This window comes from Elgaria multicarinata, chromosome 1, assembly GCF_023053635.1.
Source record: "Elgaria multicarinata webbii isolate HBS135686 ecotype San Diego chromosome 1, rElgMul1.1.pri, whole genome shotgun sequence".
NCBI lineage: Eukaryota > Metazoa > Chordata > Lepidosauria > Squamata > Anguidae > Elgaria > Elgaria multicarinata.
Window position 1 is genome coordinate 40802768 of NC_086171.1, and position 25676 is coordinate 40828443.

General features: G+C 45.4%; 1 protein-coding gene across 1 annotated transcript in view; it reads right to left on the minus strand.

The window, feature by feature from the left end:
* Window positions 1–262: 262 nt before the first annotated feature.
* The window catches only part of DLEC1 (DLEC1 cilia and flagella associated protein), a 57989-nt gene continuing 32575 nt past the window's right edge, over window positions 263–25676 (minus strand). The window contains exons 25-38 of the mRNA XM_063126515.1: window positions 25341–25402; window positions 24998–25149; window positions 23769–23878; window positions 22492–22562; window positions 21698–21900; window positions 20317–20466; window positions 12434–12556; window positions 10629–10723; window positions 8631–8715; window positions 7106–7300; window positions 4134–4295; window positions 2388–2541; window positions 1923–2043; window positions 263–389 (exon numbers count right to left, since the gene is read on the minus strand). Of these exons, the coding sequence (XP_062982585.1) occupies window positions 266–389; window positions 1923–2043; window positions 2388–2541; window positions 4134–4295; window positions 7106–7300; window positions 8631–8715; window positions 10629–10723; window positions 12434–12556; window positions 20317–20466; window positions 21698–21900; window positions 22492–22562; window positions 23769–23878; window positions 24998–25149; window positions 25341–25402 (1807 nt within the window). The 3' untranslated portion in view covers window positions 263–265. The remainder of the gene's footprint in view (window positions 390–1922; window positions 2044–2387; window positions 2542–4133; window positions 4296–7105; window positions 7301–8630; window positions 8716–10628; window positions 10724–12433; window positions 12557–20316; window positions 20467–21697; window positions 21901–22491; window positions 22563–23768; window positions 23879–24997; window positions 25150–25340; window positions 25403–25676) is intronic.

Consider the following 25676-nt stretch of genomic DNA (forward strand, 5'->3'; position numbering starts at 1 on the left):
AGCCATTTTGTAGGATAAAGTAGACATCGATTATTGTGAAGGTTTCCTGGGGTTACTAGAACTACTTGAGGTGCAACCATTTGGCTACTCAACTGTTGAAAAATACAGAAACAGATTTAATGAAGAAATCAAACCTACATATCCAAAGCATCAATAGAAATCATTGCTTTTTATTTTCTATTAATTTATTAGCAAAACTAGGTGAGCTACTTACAGCCACGTCTTAGCGGGTTTTTCCGTAGCTGCTACAAAAGCGGTTGGTGGCTTAGATTTTGAGCCTCTCTTCATACTTCTCATCGTAAGATCCTCTTCCTCGGACACAGAGCAGGCAAGGTCTCTCTCCCAGCATGCCGACTACTTTCACTATGGTTTCGTACTCCACATCCTCCCTGTTAAAAGGAGCAACATTCTGGCTAGCCAGGAAGATAACTATTTTATTTGGGCGAGGGGGAAAAGGAGCCAATCCTCTGTGTGGGGAAGCCACTGAAACCGTCTCCTAGAAGGCCTGCGCGCACACACATGTAACGGAAGAATGGGAGGCCTCAAGTGTTTGGGAGGTGGAGAAGCCAGACGAAGCTCCTAATAACCTTGTTTCTTTATTTCACTCGGTGCACATGTTTGTAGTGGTTTGGGAAATCAGGAAAATGGGGTAGGCAGTAGCGCTGAACAAGCAAGAGTCCATTTTATATGCCTGCTTGCCTCTTCCCGACACCTGTATCACACTTCTGGAGTGACAGTTGAGGGCCCTGAGCAGCTGAACTTTATGGTCTTGTGATAGTAAGATCTTCACTACTCTATGCCACTACTCTATGCCAGCATAGAGTAGTGAAAAATCACTACTGATTTTTTTAAAAAATCCTCAGAAAGGTAGACAAACAGAAATACGTTACTGCTGCTACTGTGTCTGCCTCTGGTCTTTTAGAGGATTCCTAACAGCAGTGCATTTTACTGGTTTAGCTTTGTAATGTGCTGTAATCCCAGAAGCTCAGCATAACTCACATTCGTGTTTAATATGCAAATGTTAAAATGTTACATTCTGAGATGGAGCCAGTCTGTCCCAGGACATGGCCTTGAAGGCACAGGATGAAGCAACCTTGCTACAGCTAAGCTGCTGTGGTTCTGGTTAGTATCTGGGTGGGAAACCACCGGTGAACTCGATGCATATGCTGTGTTGCCTTGGAAGAAAAGTAGGATGGCCACCAATTTGGAGGGCTTTAAAAGGGTTGGATAAATTCCTGGAGGCGAAGGCTATCCATGGCTACTAGCCCTGAAGGTTGTGTGCTATCTCCAGTATTCGAGGCAGTAAGCCTGTGTGCACCAGTGGCTGGGGAACATGAGTGGGAGGGTGCTGTTGCACCATGTCCTGCCTTGTTGGTCCCTGGCCCGATGGCTGGTTGGCCACTGTGTGAACAGAGTGCTGGGCTAGATGGACCCTTGGTCTGATCCAGCAGGGCACTTATGTTCTTAATAAAGGTACTACACTAACAGATTCTGGAGATTTTCCTTTTGCTATTATTGCCACTGTGTACGTATGTTGGTGCTACTTCAGTGGTAGCAATAGCCACGCTGATATTTGCTTTCATAAATCCGTAAACCAACAACTCTTGGTAGGATGCGATCTGCTGTCCAAGCAATGGCTAACAAACACAACCACTGCTTTGCCTGTCTTCAGATGACCCGTAATCACCCTTTTGTTTGATGATACACTCATTACTGTGTAAACCGTTCTGCAGGTGCTTCCGCTGCCGGCGCGTATTCCAAAGGTTAACAGAAAACTAGCCCATGAATCCGGTCATTACAATCGGGACCGGGGAAGCTGTCTTGGGAACCCCCCTTTTGTTTCAGGTGTTGTTAATTCTTTGGATGTGGTAGCAGCTTTAGGCTGTGGAGCCACAAAGACGGTGCCTAAATTCATCTCCTACCTTGGTGTGAAGCGGACCAACAGAGGTACTTTGGTAGGCACTCTGCATTTGTGTGCTTCAAGAACGCCGTTATTTGGGGAGATGGAAAACACTTCAGGTTCTTTGTGTCGCTCATCTTTATCTGCAACAGGAAATTAAATTCAGTGAAGTTATAAATGGGCCTTCTAACAGGAAAAACCACTATCGCCCTCTATCAAACCTTCCTTGTTGAACTTATTCCCCTTATCGCAAAATTGACAATGGCTTTTGTTTGTAGTCTATTGAATTGACTCATTTTATTTATTCTGAAATTGGTCCAAACATGCAATGCAAACCTTGCAGTGCGTTACAATTGTTTGCCTTTCTTTTGCTGATGGTATCTAAAGGTAGTAAATGAAACAGGCTGGAAGACCATTTGTTTCTCCCAATGCAATTTTAAAGCCACTCTCTTAACAGAGCAGGAGCCAACTTCCCAAGGCCTCTTACCCAGCAAGGCTGCCCAATAGCTCCGGCATCCGCTCGTATTCATTACAAGGACAGCTTCAGTCCTTGTTTGATTAACAAGGCAGGTTTCAAAATCAATCATTTCGCAAGAGAGCTCGAGTACTGGGACAGTCAGGTATCCCGTCATGGGCAGCACCTGCAATGAATGATATAAACTGGTGAGGGCAAGAAGAACTGTTTTAACAACCCCACATTTTAGGCTACGGGGGGTGTCTCAATAAAAGAGGTCCATACACTGACCACGCAAACCAGGCTAAGCCCATATGCTGTAACTGCCCCACTGCGGTGTGTATGGAACAGAATCATAGAATAGCAGAGTTGGAAGGGGCCTACAAGGCCATCGAGTCCAACCCCCTGCTCAATGCAGGAATCCACCCTAAAGCATCCCTGACAGATGGTTGTCCAGCTGCCTCTTGAAGGCCCCTAGCGTGGGAGAGCCCACAACCTCCCTAGGTCACTGGTTACCTCCCTGGCTAGCCAGAATGCCTGGTATGAGCATTCCAGTGCACCTCAAGCGTGGGACCTGGATGTGACCTGTGATTGTCGGGCCTCTCAGGGCCGGCGCAGATTAAAGTGAGCCATCTTCTAAAACCATAGCTAAGATATTGGGAACTGACTGGGACTGCTCCATCCCTCCCTTTTCCAGAATTACTGTCATAAGCATCCATCAGCAATAACAGCTAAGCAAGATCCAATGTAACCGGCAATGTCATACAAATGTACCTCTGTACAGGAGCCCGTGTGCTTGTAGCAGGGAAAGCTCAGCTTTCTGGCACTTTCACGGCTCATTGGCTTCATAAATTTGCCAATGAATCCAGGGCAGATTTTGCCGTTCCATGCTTTGGGCAGGCTTTTCGCCTGTTAATATTTCTTATTTATTTGCATCGTTTGCTAAATCACCCAATTAACAACGTCTTCTGGGTGGTTAGCGATAAAATTATAAACCATAAAAGCTAAATAAATAAAAGTGGCAACACATTAACAGCAAAGCTAAAACACTGAGGCTCATAAAACACTTGGGAAAATAAGATCTTCGTCTAGCACTAAAAAGGCAATGACCTTGGTTCCAGGCAAGCCTCTCTGAGAAGGACACTCTGTAATCAGTGCCACTGCTGAAAAGGCCCTTGAGATGTTTTTTTCAGGCCCCTGGCATGTTTAGCCAGTTAAAGTAAGAGATGGGTGACCTGTGGCCTTCCAGGTGTTGGACTGTAACTCCCATCTTAAGTGTGAGTTTGGGGTAATCTGGACTGATAATTCTCTTTCTGGTTTAAGCAGGAAGCTAAACATGAACAAGCTGCTGAATACATTTACTTCTTCATTTTTCAAGGCTGAAGCCTGAAGCATAGTTACAATTTTGGAAGGGATATCCAGAGAGGGGAAGAGGTCAAGAGATTAAGTCCGCAGACCCATGGGCACGCCAGAGGGTGTGTCATATACACGTAGCCCTGCTTTTAAGATGGCAGACATTTCCTGTGCTTTTTTCCCAACTTGAAACGAAGACTCCTTTTCCAGGCACAGACTACATGTCAAAACCACCAGAAGACGGGGGTATTTGGAAATATACAGCTGCTCCCTAAACAGAGAGCAAAAGGAAGCCGCGGTGGCTGTGCTCTGGAAGTGATCCAGCTTAAAAGTTGACATGGTGGGAAATTCTCCAAGCATGAGGACTTGACCACTGCCAAATCCGAAGAGTAATCCACTGCTCCGGGTTTCCCTCCTCCTGCCTACCTGAGTTGCTTTGTTACTGTACTCAATGACCAGATCTTGCCTAAACTCCAGTATTTTGTCTCCATTTTCGAGCTGGAGTACTTGAAGCCCAGGCAGCAGCTCATCTTCTGGCAGATGTTGGTAGGTTAATGACTCCAGGGTTGTGTTGAATGACACTTTCACCTGTGGGGAAGCCAGTCAAGACAGGTAAATGACAACCACATTTGCAGGGAAGATGGATGTTTAAACACAGAACTCTTCACTACATTCAAAACGGTGATCTAGCTGTTTCACTTCAGGTTGCAACAGAGAGGTTGGTAGTCATGAAAAGACCAAAGATGCAGCTGCAACACATGAAGTCTGTTGTAGACACTGCGATGTCATCATAGGGAAACATGCCTCTTTTTAAAAAAATGGGAGATCACTATTTTGGTAGCTATCACAATATGCACAGAAACAGGCAAAATGCATGGCTCTTCAAATGGTGGTTACTATTTGTTTATTTCTGCCTGAGGAGCTTAAAGTTATATAGCTGCCCTATAGTTGTCTCCCATCTCATACATTTCCACCCCCATAAAGGGTATTATCTAGGTAGGGTGACCCTATGGAAAGGAGGACAGGGCTCCTGTATCTTTAACAGTTGCATAGAAAAAGGAATTTCAGCAGGTGTCATTTGTATATATGGAGAACCTGGTGAAATTCCCTCATCATCACAACAGTTAAAGCTGCAGGAGCTATACGAGAGTGACCAGATTTAAAAGAGGGCAGGGCACCTACAGCTTTAAGTGTTGTGATGAAGAGGGAATTTCACCAGGTTCACCATATATACAAATGACACCTGCTGAACTTCCATTTTCAATACAACTGTTAAAGAAACAGGAGCCCTGTCCTCCTTTTCATATGGTCACCCTAATCTAGGTCTTTCTGGAAAATTGTGTAGCTGCCCTCCCATGTGACAACTTCTAGCTTCCCATGACTTGCCCTTTCTGAAATGACCCAGACGCAGACGGATTTCAACTAATAAGAGGGGAAATTAGTTTAGAACATCAGAAGAGCCCTGCTGGATCAGACCAAGGATCCATTTAGTCCAGCGCTCTGTTCACACAGTGGCCAACCAGGGACCCACAAGCAGGACATGAGTGCAACAGCACCCTCCCACCCATGTTCCCCAGCAAGTGGTGCACACAAGCTTACTGCCTCAGAGGGGGGAGATCACAGGTTCTAAAGGCCTGGAGTGGAGTTTGAAGAACACTGGGCAGTTTCATTGCTAATACTAAGCTAGATTTGGAACTGTATATTATGGGCTTGAATGGGAGCCTGAAAGCCTGCGAGCCTCATGTAAGCTACTCTGAGCTCTGCAGAGGAAAAACAGGATGAAAATGTAATAATCACCCCTTAAGAGCCACAAGAGTCTGCTTTCAGGTCACAAAGCTCCTCATCCGAGAAAAAAATTGCCTCTGTTTTCCAGAGGCAAACTAGCAATATTTTCTATAGACCCAACACGACTCTTCGATTCCAATCAAGCTGGTTTTTACAGGTCCGAAGTCAAATGCAAGCAACGTCACACCAGCCAGCCTTTCTACCGCAGCAAATCCATATGCAAAAGCCACACGGAAGTCATTGCCAAATACCCCTTCCCAGCCACGTCCGTAACAGCATGTATGTTCGTTTCCTGTGCGACCCATATGCAGGGCTCCGTATTGGAAGTGTTTCCCACGTAGCAAATACAAAATGAGTGAAATGGTCTTCAACAGGATGGAAGATCAGCATTGACCCCATGGTAGATGTAAAGCATATAACAGGACAGCTGGCTGTTTAGCAAAGCAGCCATCTGGTGACTCTGGAGGGTGCCTCCAGAGTCCAGGTTGTCCAGGGGCAGCTGGACAACCATCTGTCAGGGATGCTTTAGGGTGGATTCCTGCATTGAGCAGGGGGTTGGACTCGATGGCCTTGTGGGCCCCTTCCAACTCTGCTATTCTATGATTCTATGCCTGTTCAATTTTCAGAACATTATGAAGTTTGTGTTGGCCCAACTGCACATTGTGGCAATGACTGCTTTGCTACATGGCCAACTAATGCAAACCTCCTTTGCTCTCTACTAACCTTAGTACACTTTTCCTCAACCTGGCACCCTATCGATGTGCAGGACAACTCCCATTCTCCCACTGGCTGTGGTGGCTGGGAATGATTTGTCTTGTAATCTGACACATCTAAAAGGCGTGCCTCATCCGGAAACTTCAACTAGTTCAAAATATGGCAGCCAGGCTGGTCACCTAGGGGGGACCACATTACACCAGTTTTAAAATCTCTTCACTGGCTGCCAATTAGTTTCTGAGCAAAGTATAAAGTGTTGGTTATCACCTTTAAAGCCCTACATGGTTTGGGTCCAGGCTACCTGCGGGATCGTCTCCTCCCGTACAATCCGCCCCGCACACTCAGGTCCTCTGGGAAAAATCTACTTCAGCTAGCAAAAACTAGATGAACAGCTGTTACCCAGAGGACCTTCTCTTCTGCTGCTCCCAGACTGTGGAATGGCCTGCCAGAGGAGACTCATCAACTTAACAGTCTGCTATCATTCAAGAAAGCTATAAAGACTGAGCTCTTCCGGCAGGCCTATCCAGTGGAATTCTAGGATGCTTTTAACAATGTATATTATGTGTTAATTCAGTTTTATGTATTTTATCATCTGTTGTTGTTCCCTGCCTCGATCGGGATGGAGAGGCGAGTAAGAATAATGAGGAGGAGGAGGAGGAGGAGGAGGAGGAGGGAGATTGCCTTAGAAACTCCTCCAATTTGTAACAGTGAATGCAGGTTGGATCCAGGCTTACAGCGCAATCCTAGGCTTGTCTACTCAGAACTAAGTCTTCTTGGGTTCTATGGGACTTACTCCTAGGGAAGTTCAGCCTGACTAATCAGGATTGCAGCCTGATTAAATGCAACTTAACCTATAGATGCCTATAGCTGGCCAGCTGTGGCCTTAAAGATTAACTTACCAGCATATTTTCCAATGCGTACAGGAGAAGGTGGTCCCCCCACTCATCTCTGTCGCTCTGAGATGTTTTCAGGCTCTTCTTGGGGTCCACTCCGCACACAGAGAAGGGTGTCGTTAAAATGAACCTGAAGGACAGCGGTGTCTGTGTGTTGTTTGTGAGTTTCACATTAAGGGTGGTGGCTGAATCTGTCAAAACCTAAAGATGAGCATGCAGAGAACATCATTTTATTTATTTATTTACTTACAATATTTCTATATTGCTCCCTATGCAAGGATTTCAGAGCAGTCAACAAATGGGGTTAAAGAATAAAAGCAGAATAAGAAACATAATTAAAACCATGGCCAGTGATTCCGGGAAAGCTTCTTGAAACAATGATGTTTTCGAGAGATGCTGAAAACAATGCCATGTTGGCGCCTGCCTGACCTGCAACGGCAGGGCGTTCCCTGAGAAGGGGGCCACCACACTGAAGGCTCTTCATTGCCTTTGATGGCATCCCCAGGACAGGTACATTTTACGTGGAGAGACCGTTGTTAAATGGTACTTAGCCAGGTGCAGCTAAAAGGGTTGACGGTCACCTTGGGTATATATTTTGCAACAAATTAATAAACGAACAGTCCAGTGCAGAAAAGTTATTGGAGCATTTAGAATGCAATGCTCATGACTTGGGGCAACATCACCTTGGGAGGCACTGCACCAGCTGCCAGTTGTAGCCCCCCTGGCACAGCTGCCCTATACCTATGGGTGTGGCTGGAGTCCTCATGGCTGGTACAGTTGCATAGATCCATTGGGGGGAAGGGGTAGAGAGAAGACAGGGGCCCTTTCTACACCTAAGGGGGAGGGAGGGAGGATTGCAGACTTACCTGCTTCCATGATCCTCCCCCAGTGTCCAAACTGAAGCACCACATCCCGTAAGGGGAGAGGGACGTCGCGCCCGTCTTTTTTTTTAAAGATGCAGGAACCGGAGCGCAATTGCACTCCAGTGAAATGTTGGGGGGGGAAGGCCTAACCCTGCTCCCACCCACCCCCTCGATGTCCTTGAACTCCCCCCGGCCCAGCTCCTTCCCCCTACTGACCCCTGCTACCGGCGGGGAGGAGGGAAGAAGCCAGGATGGGCACCCACGGTCCTTGGGATCGTCCTGGGACGTGGGTAAAACTGCAGAAGCAGTTGTCCCGGAAAAATGGAAGGGTCATCCCTGCCTGCTCCCGGGATCCCCTGTGCATTATTTGGCCACTGAAAATTCCACAGTGAAAAATCCACAGTGTAGAAAGGGCCAGACTCATTAAGTGATACCTTATGGCTTGGGGCCCAAATGGTTCCACAGAAGCTGCCGCTGCCCTGCACTGGACTCAGATACTAGTAAGAGGGAAACTTTATGGGCAAAAACAAGGGGATTCTTCTCCCCACCTGGGCCCAAAGAGGGAACCCAAGCCCCCGCAGTCTGGGTGGGGAACATTCCCCCCTCCCTACAACACAAGCACCACCTTCGGTGATCACAAAAGGAGCGAACTGTCAGAGGTAACTTACACCCTTGAGGGGCACGTCCGGGATCAAACTACTGGCCAGTGCGTTAAACACCAACCCGTTCTCGTGATCCATTTCAACAGTTAACCTAAAAATGCAATAAATAAATAAATAAATAAATAAGAATGCAAAACGAAGTAACGCGCCATAAAACAGTAACTAGCAAATCTCAAGCAGCAGAAAACAGTAACAAAGCTGATCAAAGATTAAAAGGTTTGGGGGAAATAAGGAGTTTTCTACATGAGGCTTCGAACTTGCCACTTTACTGAGGCTTATGTTTCCAAATTCTTCGTGGGAGTAAGAACAGCTTTTTACACATGCTCTTTTCCAGGGTTTTTCTTTCTCTGCCTTTCTATGTGTTCCACTCCACAACCACAAGGTGCTGTTGGTATAGCGGAACTGCGCAAATAAACCGGGATTTCATGCCACCATTTGTAGAAATACCAGACTTCCCTGGTTAGGGAAAAAAACAACTACGCTGCAATGGTTGCAAAGAATGGGAGAGGTCCTGGAAGATGACGGCATCGAGTAAAGCACCCACAAACTACCATGAGTGAGGAATCACGAGTGCATAATAAATGCATCGTGTAGAAAAGTTCTAAAATGGCAGTAATGGATTGGATGAGGGCAAACAAATTGAAGCTTAATCCAGATAAGACAGAGGTGCTCCTGGTCAGTCGAAAGGCAGATCAGGGAATAGGGATTCAGCTTGTGTTGGATGGGGTTACACTCCTCCTGAAGCTTGGGTGTACTTCTGGATTCAGCCCTGAGCCTGGATGCCCAGGTTTCGGCGGTGGCCAGGAGTTCATTTGCACAGTTAAAGCTAGTGCGCCAGCTGCGCCCGTTCCTAGAGATGTCGGACCTGGCCACGGTGACACATGCCTTAGTTACATCCCGATTGGATTACTGTAACGCGCTCTACGTGGGGCTGCCTTTGAAGAGTGTTCGGAAACTCCAGCTGGTTCAAAGAGCTGCAGCCAGATTGTTGACCGGGGCTGGTTACAGGGAGCACACAACTCCCCTGTTAAAACAGCTCCACTGGCTTCCACTCTGTTTCCGGGCACAATTCAAAGTGCTGGTTATGACCTATATAGCCCTATATGGCTCGGGTCCAGGTTATTTGAAAGACCGTATTCTCCCTTATGAGCCTGCCCGTGCTTTGAGATCTTCTGGAGAGGCCCTTCTTTCAGTCCCACCTTCTTCACAGGCACGCTTGGTGGGAACATGGGAGAGGGCCTTCTCGGTGGCTGCTCCGGTGCTCTGGAACTCTCTTCCTGGGGAAGCTAGGCTGGCTCCCTCCTTGATGGGCTTTTGGAAGCAGGCTAAAACTTTTTTGTTCCAGCAGGCCTTTGGAGAATAATCTGGCCCTCCATCTATGTTAATGTCTTATAATTTTCTTGTGTATTTTTTAATTGTTTATGGTTTTGTTTCCCTCCCCCCCCCCCATGTATATTTTAAACTTTGTAAGGCCGCCTTGAGGCCCAGCATTGGGCAAAAGGCGGGATACAAATAAATATAATAATAATAATAATAATAATAATAATAATAATAATAATAATAATAAGGAAGAGCCAGCCGTGCACAGCTCACTTTGGCCTCTTTGGCGGTGTGGATTTGCCAGGGTTTCAGGTGAGCTAAAACACCCCTGCAGTGGGGGTGGATACATGGTTTCCAGTCTCTGAAGCCAGAATCCTTTGCAAGAGACCCAAACAAGTATACTCTAGGACAGGCCTAGGCAACTTGGTGCCCACTTGATGTTTTGGGCTACAACACCCTGACCACAGGCCATGCTAGTTGAGGCTTGTTCAAAACTTCAAGAGGGCCCTAGGTTGCTCACCCCTGCTTCACAACTATCAAACTATTTCAGAGGGGGCGGGGGCTACGTTATCCTAAAGGCATTAAGAAAAGAGACCTCCTTGTGTTGCTGGATTATCATCACCATCCCAAGACAAAAGGGTCCCTTTCCTCACTGTGCTTTCTCCGTTACAATATTGTACTTACAAAGCGGGCTTGACAAATGCTTGCAGATCGATCCTCAGGGGTGCCACGCCATGGCCATCTCTGCGAGTCACTTTCTCGGGGATCTCCCGGACATCCTGGTGAGGGAAAAGGCAACGGTGGGTGGTCAAACGACAGATTCACAGGAGCCACCCTATGGGGCTCCTCGAGAGGGCTGGGATGGACCTCGACTCAGCTGGTGTTACATCCGCTGCGGAGCGACAGGACCTGCCGTAACGAGAGCATGTTGGATGGCGAGGACTTGGCTCCCAAGGCCGTTACTTTTGGGAAGACCACAACTGGCTCAAGGGGTTTTGTAGCCTAACAGAGGGAAAGAGCCCCCCCAATCCTCTTGCACTGCAGAGGACTCCAGCTTGTGTAAAGAGCGGATCAAGATACGGCTGAGGAAGCAACTAGCCTTCTGCTGTGTGCCCCCTTGAACTCTGCCGCCCGAGGCACCTGCCTGCTCTGGCTCTCTGGCTGGGGCAGCCTCAGAGCATGGCGCTGTGGAGGGACCCGGCTCACACTCAAGGTCTTTATGGTGCTGCTCATACAATGTCACACTTTCAAAGGCCTTTGTGAAGACCCCACCCTGCCCCTTCCCACCACTTTTGCCCCATTTGAACCAAGGGCCCAGTCCCCAACGTTGCAACCCCTGCTCCCAACTCGATGCGTGACCAGTGTTGCAGCTGGCCTGATGGCTACAGTTTGGGGGCAGGGAGGAAACACTCCCCCAAATCATCTTCAGAGATCCTGCATGGAGTTGGGAGAAGGAGGCTTTTCCCTTTAGAATGAGGCTCGGCTCACGGGCTAAAATAATCTTCTGGGGCTTGTGTGAAATCTGCACTAAAACATTCCACACCAAGAAAAACTGAATTCTTCAACCTGGATAAAATATGCAAATGAAGTACATTTAATGCATTCTTTTAGTTTTAGTATATGCGGAATTTATCCTGCTCCTACTAGCCAGTGGGCAAGGTGCCATGCAGGGCACAAAAGCTCCTTCTCTAAGCTTGGATATGTTGTTTAGCCTCCCTTTATTGCCCACTGCGTACTGCATTGCAAAACCTATTTTTGTAACCCTAAGGACTAGAAACTTGATTTAAATAAAACTCAAAAAAACCAAAAGCTGAGATTCCTAGGAAGCTGAAATTGTACACAGAATACCAGCTTCTGAGCCTGTACAGAACCATGTTGCCTTGGCAAGGCATCCTACAATGAAGCACCATTGTAGATGATTTCTGTCTGCTTGTAGATGATTGTGTAGGGCAGGTGTCCCAAACATGGTGCCCACGGAGACCTCCAATGACTCCCATGAAGCTCTCCACTCCCTGCCCTGTTCAACTTTAAATGGGTATTTTTTTGTACTTCTGTGGGATCAAATATGTGGATTGGATGGGAACCCTTCCTCACCTCGTACTCAGCTCCTTGGGCGAATCACTAGCCAGGCCCCCACAATGTGACTAGCCACATCCTCCGTGGGAGCCATTTTGTGGTGGTGCCCACAGCAGTTCCTCAAATCCCCTAAGGTGCCTACAGGTCTAAAAAGGTGGGGGGGGCTGGTTAGGGTGAGCTGTAGGAGGCAGTGGCGTGCATGCCCGGGAGGGATTGTGAGTGCGAGTTTCAGCGGTGGAGTGAGAAAAGGCTGCTGATCAAAATCCGTGCATCATGACCCAAGCTGGAAGAGGACCACCCACCACTGGCTGATATCCCCCAGTCATTCAGAGACGTCTTTCAGGCTGCAGTTAGTGGAAGGAAGGGAGACGGCATCAAGAGGCGAGCAAGGCTTGCTCATACCTCACACGTACCTCACTGTCCAGACTCATGAAGCCCAGGGCGAAACCTTCGCATTCAAACTTATTAATGATCTCTGGCAGCATCAGTGGAGTGAAGGAAATGTGGATGGCAGCGGCGCCCCCTGCAGGGATGACCTGAAACCAAGCAGTCAATTAACGTCAGCGGGAGCACATAGGGCTTAAAAGATCGCAGGGAAGTCGCTAGTGCTGTATACCCGAGGGGGGTGGGTGGGTTTCAATGTTATTCTGTTCCGAAACAGCAGCCCACAAATGTGATGCTGCATTTCATAGAATCATAGAATAGCAGAGTTGGAAGGGCCTACAAGGCCATCGAGTCCAACCCCTTGCTCAATGCAGGAATCCACCCTAAAGCATCCCTGACAGATGGTTGTCCAGCTGCCTCTTGAAGGCCTCCAGTGTGGGAGAGCCCACAACCTCCCTAGGTAACTGGTTCCATTGTCGTACTGCTCTAACACTCAGGAAGTTTTTCCTGATGTCCAGCTGGAATCTGGCTTCCTTTAACTTGAGCCCGTTATTCCGTGTCCTGCACTCTGGGAGGATCGAGAAGAGATCCTGGCCCTCCTCTGTGGGACAACCTTTTAAGTATTTAACCAAATTGGTGTGTCAAACCTAAAATTAACTACCTTAACACTCTGAAAGCCTTTACACTTAAACAGTTAGCTCTAATTAATGTTATTTTTGTTTGTTCATTCACAAATGTGTATTTGTATATTTATTTGTGACACTTGTATATTGCTGCATATAATAAAATCCCTCAGCAGTTCACAATAAATATTAATACACACCTAGATTTAACTCTTGCATCATGTACCGTAACTTACCATCCAGCAAGGTACTAAAAGAATATAGAAGGGGACAGGCGGAACAGGCACAATTAAAAGACATGCAATTTAAAAGTGCTATATAAAATAGAAAGAAAATTGTGACTGTTGCTAAATGTAAAGGCTGTGAAAACCGAGGAAGAAAGCCAAATAGAAGAGGAAGGTTCTAAGAAGGTTCTTAAAAAGAGGTGAAGGCGCAGTGCGTAGGATCACATGGAATCCTGTCAAAGTTGCCTTCCCCGGAGATCTCAGACCTAGAGAAAAGGTGTTCAGGCTGAATGAAGGAAAGGGTTACGAGCCACTGGGGTAAGACAGAGAAAAGGGAAAACACCTGAAACTTCTGGAATGATGCATCTTTTACGCCAGCCTCCCTCAACCTGGGGCACTCCAGATGTGTTGGACTGCATCTCCCAGAATGCCCCAGCCATTCTGGGAGAAGCAGTCCAACACATCTGGAGTGCCCCAGGTTGAGGGAGGCTGTTTTATGCCATCACTGTTGTAGAGCCCTTGGAACTTCCAAAGTCTCACCAGAGAAACCAACAAATCTGCCCAATTTATAACTCCCCCTCTTTGGTGCAGAGCGGTAAAGCAGCAGTTTCTGCAACTGAAACTCTCCCCACGGCCTGAGTTTGATCCCAGCGGAAGCTGGTTCTAAGGCAGCCGGCTCGGGTCGACTCAGCCTTCCATCCTCCCGAGGTCGGTAAAATGAGTACCCAGTTAGCTGGGGGAAAGGTAATCACGTCCGGGGAAGGCAACGGCAAACCACCCCGCTATAAGGCCTGCCAAGAAAACATCAGTGAAAGCTGGCGTCCCTCCCAGAGTCAGTAATGACTCAGTGCTTGCACGAGAGGTTCCTTTCCTTCCCAGACACAGCCCGCCAACCACATATTCTGCAAAATGCTCAACAACAACCCCAAAATGGGGGGCGGAGCCGGACGTTATGACGGGTAAGATCGCTGTGTGAATTCTCCCATCAGGGGGGATATGAAAAGCTTATTATCTCACTTAATGAGGCGTGGATTATAAATTAAAGTGTTGGATGATGCTTATGAGTGTTGAGTGAAGATGGAAATCCTGTTTTTTGTGAAAGAAATCACAGATTAAGGGGAGAAAATAGACTGTTCTTGGCTGTTTTCTGACTGTAAGCAGACGGAAGGAGGGGGGAGCAAGCAACTTGGAATGTTTGGAATGTTGGAGCTCTCCTGTTTTCCAGTCTGATAGAAGCTGATTTATATACCCCTAATCTGAGAGAGATGTTCTGGTAGTAAATTCACCCTTCTTAAGGAAGAAAAAAAAGTATTTGAAACGGACTTGTTTGGATAAGAAGGGGGGAAGTGAAACGGGACTTTGACGAAACGTAAACATAATCCATGCCGTATATTAGAAAGAAAAAAACCCCGGGAAAGGCTGCTTGGCAAAGAGCACACCCTTCTAATCATAATTTGGCCCGTCTGGAGAAAGTGCCTGCCAGAAAAGAGTCACAATCTTCGGGTAGCGATTCAGCTTCAGGCTCAGACGAGTCGGTGAAGATGGCGGAAGGTTCTGGCAAGGCGCCAGCTTCTTCTGTTACAATGGATGAACTTAAAAAGCTGATTCTGGAAACCAAGGCTGCACTCAGCAAGCAGATCGCTGATAATGAAAAGAATGCAGAGGCACGGATGGGGGCGCTAGCGAACAGGCTGGCTGATAATGAGAAAGAGCTAAAGAAGGTTGGGGTTGAAGTTAAAGCTCTTGCAAAAAAACAGGATGTATTTGAAAAATGTTCTGAGGCAAAGTTAAATGCTCAAGATTCACAGCTGATTCAGCTTCAGGATGAGCTTCGACGTTGTAACATTCGCATCAAGCAATTTGCTGAAGAACCAGGAGAAGATTTGAGGAAAGTTGTATTGAAGTGGTTCAACGACATGATGCCTGATGCGGATATAAAGGACAGCGACTTGGAAAGAATCCACAGAGTGGGAGGAGTAAAGTACAAGGGATCATCTAGAGATTTGCTTGTGAAATTTGGCAGTTATTATAAGAAGGAGTTAGTAATGAAGAAGCTGAGAGCTATGGCTATGATTAAATATAAAGGCAAAGCAGTGCTAGTTTTCAACGATCTTTGTCAGCAAACACTCCAATGGAGGCGCAGCATCAAGCCAATAACTGAAATATTAATAAAAAATGTAGTGAGATATGCTTGGGGTTACCCGGTTTTTTTAAAGTTCTCCCATGCTGGGAATGATTATAGAGTAACCTCTCTGGAGCAAGGAAGGGAGCTGCTGAAGAGATTGGGGTTAATGAAGAATGGAAGTGTTGGAGCTGGGGAAGAGAATGGAGCAATGGCAGGAGCATCTGGGATGGGGTAAAGAGAAAGGTTATGAGATAATTGATATGATAATTAATTAAATACAGAGATCGGGTCGTCATGGCGGGGCACCGCCTCCCCCCTCTCCCCTAATTGGGTGGCCGGAGTAATAGACTCGCGGGGATATGGGGAGGGGGAAAGTAGGGGGTGGGAGAGGGGGAGGGGGGTTATTAGGGAGGGAGGGAGGGAGACGATGGGGGGGTTAGGGTTTATTGTTATATTTGTTGTTGTATTTGTTTATGAGGTAGGAGGGGGGGAGTATTATGTGTGGAATTTGTGTTTTTATGTAAGTAATTTTGAATTACTGAGCACGAGGGATCGGAAGAGATTTCAAAAGGGTGATTATGGATAAAAAGATAAAAGTATCAACACTCAATGTTAAAGGTTTGGGGGCAGTCGTGAAAAGGAAGAGAATAGAACAATTATTTAATAAAGAGGGATCAGATATTATAATGGTCCAAGAAACACATCAAGGCTCCGAGAATTCGAATATGATAAAATTAAGGTGGCTAGCCTATTATGAAAAGTCATTAGGGACATCTAAAAAAAATGGAGTGGCCACCTTGATTTCAAAAAAAAGTGGGTTCGTATTAGAAGAAGTAAAAAAGGACGATAAAGGCAGATATCTTATGTTAAAAGGTAAAATTGAGGGAAAGGTTTATACTTTGATTAATGTTTATGCCCCAAATGAGAGGCATAGAGAGTTTTTTATAAAGTTGTTTAAAGAAATAGAAGAATTTAAGGAAGGATATGCTATATTAGCTGGGGATTTTAATATGGTTATGGATAATAAACGAGACAGGTCAAATCCCACTAAGGTTGAAAAGAGGAATAATATGACTATACTGAATAAATTGGTAAAAGAAAATGGTTATCTAGATTCGTGGCGTTTACTTAATGGGAATAGGCCTGGGTTCTCATATTTCTCCCCAGTTCATTATACATACTCCAGGATAGATTATATATTTGTTTCAAAAGATTTTGCAACGAAGATTTGTAAGATGGAAATAGGGGTAATAAAAGTAACTGATCATGCCTTGTTAAGTTTAGAATTTACAGTTAAGAAAGATTATAAAGAGGCATATAGATGGAAGTTGAATACAAAGATATTGAAATATAATAAAGTAGTAGAGAAAATTCAGAAGGAACTGTCGGAGTCATGGGAAATAAACGAAAAAGGAGGAACAGCTGGGTCAGTCATTTGGGACACCATGAAGGCCGTAGTAAGAGGAATCTGTATTAGAGAAACCTGTACTTTAAAAAGACAACAACGGGTAGAGCAGGATAAGTTAGAGATAGAAATTAAAAATTTGGAGGAAAGATATTGGAGAGTTAAAGACAAATATAAATTAGTGGAAATACAAGCTAAGAAGAAACAATTAGAAAATTTAAATATAGAGGAGGTTCAAAAGAATTTATTGTATATGAAGAGGGAATATTTTGAAAATAGCAATAAGAACTCGAGGTTGCTCGCCAAGCTCACACAAAAAGAAAAAGGAAGGAATGGGATAGAAACGTTGAAAGATAGCCGAGGGAATTATTGTCATGCAATGAAAGCCAAAATAAAAAATTTTCAGGAATTTTATCAGGAATTGTATAAGGGTAAAGAAATTCAACAAGAAAAGGTGGAGGAGTATATTGGAAGGTTTATAAAGAAGGGAATAAAATTAGAATATAAGGAGTTAATGGAGTCAGTAATAACTCAAAGAGAAATTGAAGAGGTTATTGATAAGTTAAAAGTTGGTAAATCACCGGGAGCAGATGGATTGGGTCCAGAATACTATAAGGTCTTCAAAGATTACTTGGTTCCAAAATTAATGGAACTTTATAATAGGATATTATTAGGAGAGAAGATACCTGAATCATGGGAACATTCAGTGATAATTCTGATCCCAAAACCAGACAAAGATTTGACTAATCCCGATTCTTATAGACCTATTTCTTTAATAAATCAGGATGCCAAAATTTTTACATCTATTATGGCTAAACGGCTAAATAAATTTTTGGCAGAATATATAGGAGCAGATCAATGTGGGTTTGTGGTAGGAAGGCATATGCATAATTTAGTGGGTAGAGTTTTAAATGTAATAAATGTAATAAAAAAAGCAAATATTAAGGCAGGTATTATGGCATTGGATATTTTTAAAGCTTTTGATTGTGTGAGCTGGCAGGCACTAAAGAGTATTATAGATAAACTGGGATTTGGAAATAAATTTAAAAATGTAATAGAACAGTTATATTCCCAAAATACGGCGGTAGTGGTGGTAAATGACGGACTTACTGAAAAGATACGACTAGCCAGAGGAACAAGACAAGGATGTCCGCTCTCGCCGGTCCTGTTTGTAATGGTTATGGAAGTTTTGGCGAAGGCACTAAGGGAGGATGAAGAGTTAGAAGGAATTGGAGAGGTAAGGGAAATAAAGTTAAACATGTTCGCGGATGATACTTTATTGACCATTAAGAATCCATTAAGAAAATTAGAAAGAGTTAAATATCAGTTGAGGGAATTTGAGAAAATTACAGGGTTAAAAATAAATTGGTCTAAATCAGAGATGATGCTATTTAACTATACTAAGAAGGAAGAAAAGGATTTGGCACTTAAGGGAATGGAAGTGAAAGTCAAGGACGAGATTAAATACTTAGGAATTAAAATTACCAAAAATTTAGAAAATTTAGAAAGGGAAAATTTAACGAAGTTAAAGAAGGAGGTATTAGAGAAATTGGAGAAATATAAAAGATTAAATTTATCTTGGTTTGGGAGAATAGCTTTGATAAAAATGAAGATATTAGCTAAAATTAATTTTGTATTTAGGATGTTACCTATAAAAATATCAGAAACCGAGATAAAAAGTTGGCAAAATATTATTAATAAATATTGTAATGGAGAAAAGAGAGCAAGAGTGAATAAAAATAATTGGTACCTAAGCCAAAAAAAGGGCGGAATGGGTCTCCCAAACATAAAATTATATTACGTAGCAAATAGATTAAGACATGTTGTAGAAGCAATTATGGGAGTAGGAGATTTATATTGGATGGAAGAAAAAAACATAAGTAAGGTAGAGATGAATTTGGAGAATGTTTTTTTTAAAGATGGAGGAAGAAAGTGGGTTGGAAGTATAGATAATCCACTCCTGAGGACTCAATGGGAAATTTGGAGTAAATTTAAAGGGAAGCTGCTTCCGAGCAACTCTCCCTTAGCACCGATAATAATGTTAAAGAATTTCCCAGAGGATCTAAAGGGTAGATTGTGTAAAATATTAAAAGAAAAAAATAAAATAAAATTAAAGGATTGGTTAAGTGATATTAAAACAAGAGAGGATATGGAAAATTTGTTAAAGGAGAAGAAGCTATCGTGGTTAGAATATGGTCAATTAGAACAATGGAATAAAAAGTGGATTAAGGATAATAGAAAGTGTAGAAAGATGACGAGGTTTGAAGAATTAGTAGTAAGTAAGGAGAAAGGAAAAGGAGATAGTATAGTCTCAAAAGGATTAATGAGTGAAATATATAAAATATTGTTAGAGAAGGAGTTTAGAGAGAATACAGAGAAAATGGTTTGGGAATCAGATTTGAAGATACAGATAGGGCGACAGAGCTGGGAGGGACTATGGAAACAAAGAGTGTTGAGAAGTTTATCAGTAAGAATAAAGGAGAACTATTTTAAAATTTTATGGAGGTGGTACCTAACCCCGGTTAGATTGAATAAGATAAGTGATCAACATTCAGCAAATTGTTGGAGAGGTTGTGGGGAAAAAGGAACGTATTTACATATGTGGTGGCAATGCAAATATGTACAAAGATTATGGAAGATGGTGTTTTCAGAAATTGAAGAAATAGTGGGAATGAAAATAGAACAAACACCAAAAATAGCATTGCTGTCACTATTTGAAGAGATAAAGTGTGGAAAAGGAACTATAGAGCTGATATCGAGTTTGTTGGTAGCAGCACGGTTGATGGTAGCTAGGAACTGGAAGATCCAAGGGGAATATTCTATTGAAGAATGGTATAAAGAAGTATGGGATATAGCCATCAATGATAAATTGACATGTAACATTAAGTGGAGAAAAGGCATAACTAAAATAAATGAGTTCGAAGGAATTTGGAAACAGTTCCTAGTGTTTGTGTTTACTAAGGGAAGTGGGAAACCACCAGCAGAAGAAACGATTAGATTTTGGACTCAAGAATGATCCCGAGGTGGGGGGGTGCACTTTTATGTTAAGAGCGAAGATGTTATAGTTTGATAAGGTATATGTAATAGCTTTTGATATTGTACTCAACATTTATTCAAGATGTATGTAACAGATGTTTGATGTTATTTTTTTTTCTTATTGTGTTGTTTTAGTTATATTTGGTAATGTTTATCTATGTTTATATAGTGTTGAAAATGAATAAAAATTATAAAAAAAAAAAAAAAAACAACAACCCCAAAATTCGATTTTTCCTGCCAGGAAAAAAGCCCAGGAGGTTTACTGAGCCCTCGGTAGAGAACCACAGATGGCCGGTGGCCTCCGTTGGATTCGGTTGGTCACAAACTCTTCCCGATTCGCAGGACTCCGGAGCATCTCTTTCAATCTTCCTGCCGCAGTGGCCTCTCTCAGGCCTCCTTCACCGCATCAGTCCTCTTGCTGAAAGCCTTTCCCCCCCATGTTAACCCCTTGGCTTTCCTACTTGTAAAGGCAACCTGCAGTGGAAAAATCAAGACTTACGACTTGCTTGGGAGTTATGCAGAAGGGGTAGTCCGAGGGCAGCCCTTCGTGAGGGCGGAGGACCACAGAGATTATTTTCTTGTGACTGAGTGGCTGCCAAGGAATATCGTCGCTCGCTACTTTGTCGTCCTCAAAGATTGGAGCCAGAGCCTGCAGGAGTGGAATATTATTTAGCTTATTACATATTTATACTGCCTAACAGCCTAGGCTCTCTGGGCAGTTTACAACTAAAAACCATAAAATCCAATTTAAAACTCTGAAATCACATAAAACCAGAATACATGAGAGGTGAAGGACCCGAAGGGAAGAAACTACACAGAGCGGCATCGTAGTCACGAAACAAGGGTCAGAATTGGGTTTTTTTAATGCGTGAACGTATGCATCTCCTAGATATTTAACTGTACTGATTCATCTCCAAACAGGGAACAGACTGCATTGTATCTTAAAAAGACACGTCCATTCGCAGCCCTATTCTTAAAAGGTTGTCACACAGAGGAGGGCCTGGATCTCTTCTCAATCATCCCAGAGTGCAGGACACGGAATAACGGGCTCAAGTTAAAGGAAGCCAGATTCCAGCTGGACATCAGGAAAAACTTCCTGACCGTTAGAGCAGTACGACAATAGAATCAGTTGCCTGGTGAGGTTGTGGCCTCTCCCACACTAGAGGCCTTCAAGAGTCAGCTGGACAACCATCTGTCAGGGATGCTTTAGGGTGGATTCCTGCATTGAGCAGGGGGTTGGACTAGATGGCCTTGTAGGCCCCTTCCAACTCTGCTATTCTATGATTCTATGGGCAGGGGAGGGAGGGCAGTTTGGAGGCGCTCGCCCTGTTCTGTATACACATGCAATCTCCAATACTGAAGCTGCTGTCAGACCAGGAGTCCTCCCTTCCGGGTCTGCAGAGGCACATCAAAGCAAGAAAGGAGGGAGGAGAGACAGTACCAGTAATCTGGGACTTGTCAATCCTATTTTTCTCACTGCTGAAGGCTCGTTGCCCCTCCAGCCCCTTGATTTCCCCACCATCACTGCACGGAAGTCGACCCCAACTAATAATCACAGATGATGGAATGAGCATGACATTGAGTCACCGCACAGCCGGTCAGAATTGGGCTATGCCATGACATTAATGAGGGCAAACAAAGCCAATTGGGAGCAAGGGAAATGTGATGAAGGAAGCACTGCCCTCACTCTATGGGAAAAGAGCACCACCATTGCCAAAGCCGTTTGGCTAATGATCCCGGTCTTGCCACGCTCTGCTGGCTCCACCTCCTGTGCCCTTTTTCTCGGCTTCCAGCGGGTTGGTCACGACCCCTGCACAATCAGCTAAGAGTTTTGCCCCTTTCAAGGAAGCGTCAAGGGCCATCATGCGCTATGTACTTACCTGGTTCTCCCTGGGAGATGGTAGCGATGCAGAAGCCGAGGCGTAAGACATTGCGGCTGGGGGTGTCTCAGCCTCCCAGATAACGTCAACCTCGTTGCCGTCTAGGTCTTTAATTGGAAAAGGATCACCATAGAACACCAAGAGGTCCACCAATTTGTCATCGTCCTTATCCTGGTTATAACTTTCCCAGTCCATTCGAATGTCTGAATTCAAAAGCGGGGGCGGGGGGTTGGATAAGAAGGGGAGCAAACCAAAAGTAGCGTTGCTAAAGCTTTGCAAGCAACGCAAGGCTGAGCATGCATGCTCGTTCCGCAGACAGTGCAACGGCAGGGGGTATTCGCCCGCGTGAAATGCCATCACACGGCAAACACGACAGACAAAAAGCTTTCGTGTTAGCGAACAGCCCGTCACAGTTCTCGCGGCGATGGGACCGACGCCGGCTTCAGAACTCTGCACCCGAAGAATCTCAGCTTGCGTTAACACCCCAGAACCACCCCAAGTTTGTAATCTTCCAAGTCTGCGAAGACAGTATTGCAATGCTTGGAAAAATCTCAGAAGCCAGCGGAAGGAGGCACAGCTGATGCGCTCGATGTACCTTTACTCATAGGCCTCGCCACAAAACCGCCTTGTGCCTACATCCCAAAACTGCTGGTACCTGCTGCTGTCGTTCCTTCGTTGTACGCCAGGCAAGCAGCTCACTTGCAAAGGCCAAAAGCTGCTTATTGAACGGTTTGCCAACCATTTACCTGCAGAGGAAACGAGACTGCAATGCCGAACACGGCGCAAACGCTTACCATAGGGGGTGGGGTTGTTGAGCCGGATGTAGCGGGAGACCGTATCCCCGCCAGAGACGTGGGCCCCAAACCTGGGAAGGGAAAACTGCTCGTGAGGGGTATGCACAACACAAGCCTTCCCCAACCTGGTGTCCTCCAGATGTGCTAAACAGCTGGCTGGGGGATGCTGGGAGTTCTATCTCACCTATCTGGAGGGCACCAGGTTAAGGAAGGCTGTTCAACAGTTTGGGACTTTTCTTTAGAAGTTGTGAAACAGCCAATGAACCCCATCAATGGCGCTTGTCTCCGCACCACAGACATGGTTGGGATGTCAGGGAAGAAATGGAAATGTGGGGGGGGGCACGGAAAGAAAAACAAGGGGTTTCTTTTGTAGCGCACTTTACAGATCTAACATCCCTTTGTTGCTTTAGGACAGCCTCCCCCAACCTGATGCCCTCCAGGTGTTTTAGAATTCAGCTTCCACCAAACCCAGGCAGCACGGCCAATGGTAACAAATGCTGGGTGTTGTAGTCCAAAACATCTGGAGGGCACCAGCTTGGGGGAGGCTGCTTTAGGAACATAAATTATATATGAATAACTTGTTTTGCTCATTAAATTATCAAAAAAAGAGAGTTTTTTTTAAAGTAAACTGTTGTTAAATTTGCAATCGTTGTTTGAATTTTGTTGTTTATTCGTTCAGTCGCTTCCGACTCTTCGTGACTTCATGGACCAGCCCACGCCAGAGCTTTCTGTCGGCCGTCGCCACCCCTAGCTCCCACAAGGTCAAGTCTGTCACCTCCAGAATATCATCCATCCATCTTGCCCTTGGTCGGCCCCTCTTCCTTTTGCCTTCCACTTTCCCTAGCATCAGCCTCTTCTCCAGGGTATCCTGTCTTCTCATTATGTGGCCAAAGTACTTCCGTTTTGCCTTTAATACCATTCCCTCAAGTGAGCAGTCTGGCTTTATTTCCTGGAGTATGGACTGGTTTGATCTTCTTGCAGTCCAAGGCACTCTCAGAATTTTCCTCCAACACCACAGTTCAAAAGCATCTATCTTCCTTCGCTCAGCTTTCCTTATGGTCCATGTTTGAATAAACTATACTTTTAAACTGAATATACCAAACATGATAATGTTATGAGCAAAGCAATTTATACATAATACATTTTAGGTTCCTACTTTACATCTGACGCAACAGGGAAAGTGCCTAAGTTGACCGGGCCTTGCTGCACGTTCAACAAATGGTAAACCCACAGATGCAGACGCAGCACTAACTGCATTCAGAGCAGCTGGGCTCTACCTGATTATAGGTGTCAGCATTGGATGGTTTGGTCCCGTCACCTGCAGGAAGATTGGGCAACCCCTCACCGTCATTTGGATGGGGATCAACATGGGCTCCGATTCTCCCACCTGTACAAAGGAAGTCGTTTTTCTATAAATAACGCATCCAGCTGACGAACGATAAGGCAGCCCTGGAGCCAAATGGAATAACAAGCATTCTTTCTTTTGCAGACAAGAAATCATTCAGTGCAAAAAAAAAAAAAATGGATTGCACTGCAGGGGTTCTGCCAGGCCTTCAGGGAAGGGGACAGCGCTGGTTTGCCGCCTGCCACACCTTCGCGTTCAAGGCTCCGCGAATAACTCTTCCCCACAAATTCAAGCAAAGCCTTAACAAATCATGAGGGATTCCTCATCTATTGGTGGAAAGGGAAAGGAAAGGAACCTCTCGTGCAAGCACGGAGTCATTACTGACTCTTGGAGGGACGCCAGCTTTCGCTGACGTTTTCTTGGCAGGCCTTATAGCGGGGTGGTTCGCCGTTGCCTTCCCCGGCCGTTATTCCCTTTCCCCCAGCTAGCTGGGTACTCATTTTACCGACCTCGGGAGGATGGAAGGCTGAGTCGACCCGAGCCGGCTGCCTGAAACCAGCTTCCGCTGGGATCGAACTCAGGCCGTGGGGAGAATTTCAGCTGCAGAAACTGCTGCTTTACCGCTCTGCGCCACACGAGGCTTATCCATCTGTTGGTGAGTAACCCTAATAATGCAATCCAGGGGTCACGGGTGCCAACCATACAATCCATTATGGACGCATAGTGAACGGAACATCAGAAAGAACACTGCTGAATCAGACCGAAGGCCTGTCTCGTCCAGCGTACTGCTCCCACAATGGCCAACCTATGGGAAGCCCAAAAGCAGGACATGGGCACAACTGTACACCCCTGCTCATGTTCCCCAGGATCTGGCATTCAGACATTATAATGGAGGTAACACACTAGTAGCCATTGACAGCCCCGTCATTCGTGAACCTGTCCGAGTTGGTAGCCATCACCACATCCTGTTCTAGCAAAATCCACAGTCCAACCATGCGTCATGTGCGTCCCTATGCATGTTTACTTAGAAGTAAGGCCCACCAGGTTCAATGCGGCCTACTTCCAGTTACGTGTCATAAGGTTGCAGCCTCAATCTCCCCAAAGTCCAGGTCAAAGCACCAACCACTGGACCACACGTCCAGAACCGAAGACGCCGCCTACCTTACAGGTGAGACTGTCCTGATAATGTCCCCACATGTTGTTATAGGCTGTTACTTCTACAGTCAGCTCCTGGAAGGCCTTCAGGGTTCCCACAGAGGGATGGACATGGAAAGTTGCTCCCTTCCCATGTGCCAGCATGGCCGCTCTGAAGGCTGGAAAAGTAGAGCAGAGAAATATTCGGCAGCAGGGCTCTGGCCATGCTCCCATTCATCTCAATGGGACGTGCACAGAACATCTTCTTGCTGGATCGTGTCCAGCTGAACGTTTCATTCCCAGCAACTTATTTCTTTCCCCTCGCTAGCTTCCTGCACATGAAAAGGTAACGGCAGCAGACGTTGCCTACCTGATTGTCTTCGCTTTGCGGTCTGTCTTGTGATTCGTCCCGTTTCCTCCCCTGCCGTGTTGCTGGAGTGAGGAAAAAGGAAATGTCTCCGTGAGAACTTGGAAGGATGCGTGGATTTCTTCAAACATGATGCATAATTCAGGCAACGCGCGAAGCTACGGTTAGGCCACTAACCTTTTTGCAGCAAATGGTTTAAACCTTGTTTAAACCGTGGTTATGTAGCCACCATGGCTAGGAATGGTTCACACGACACGCTAAGCCATGATGTTTAGCTCAAAATGCTTAACCACCATGGCTTAGTGTGTCGTCTGAACAGTGGGCCTCTTAGCCATTTTC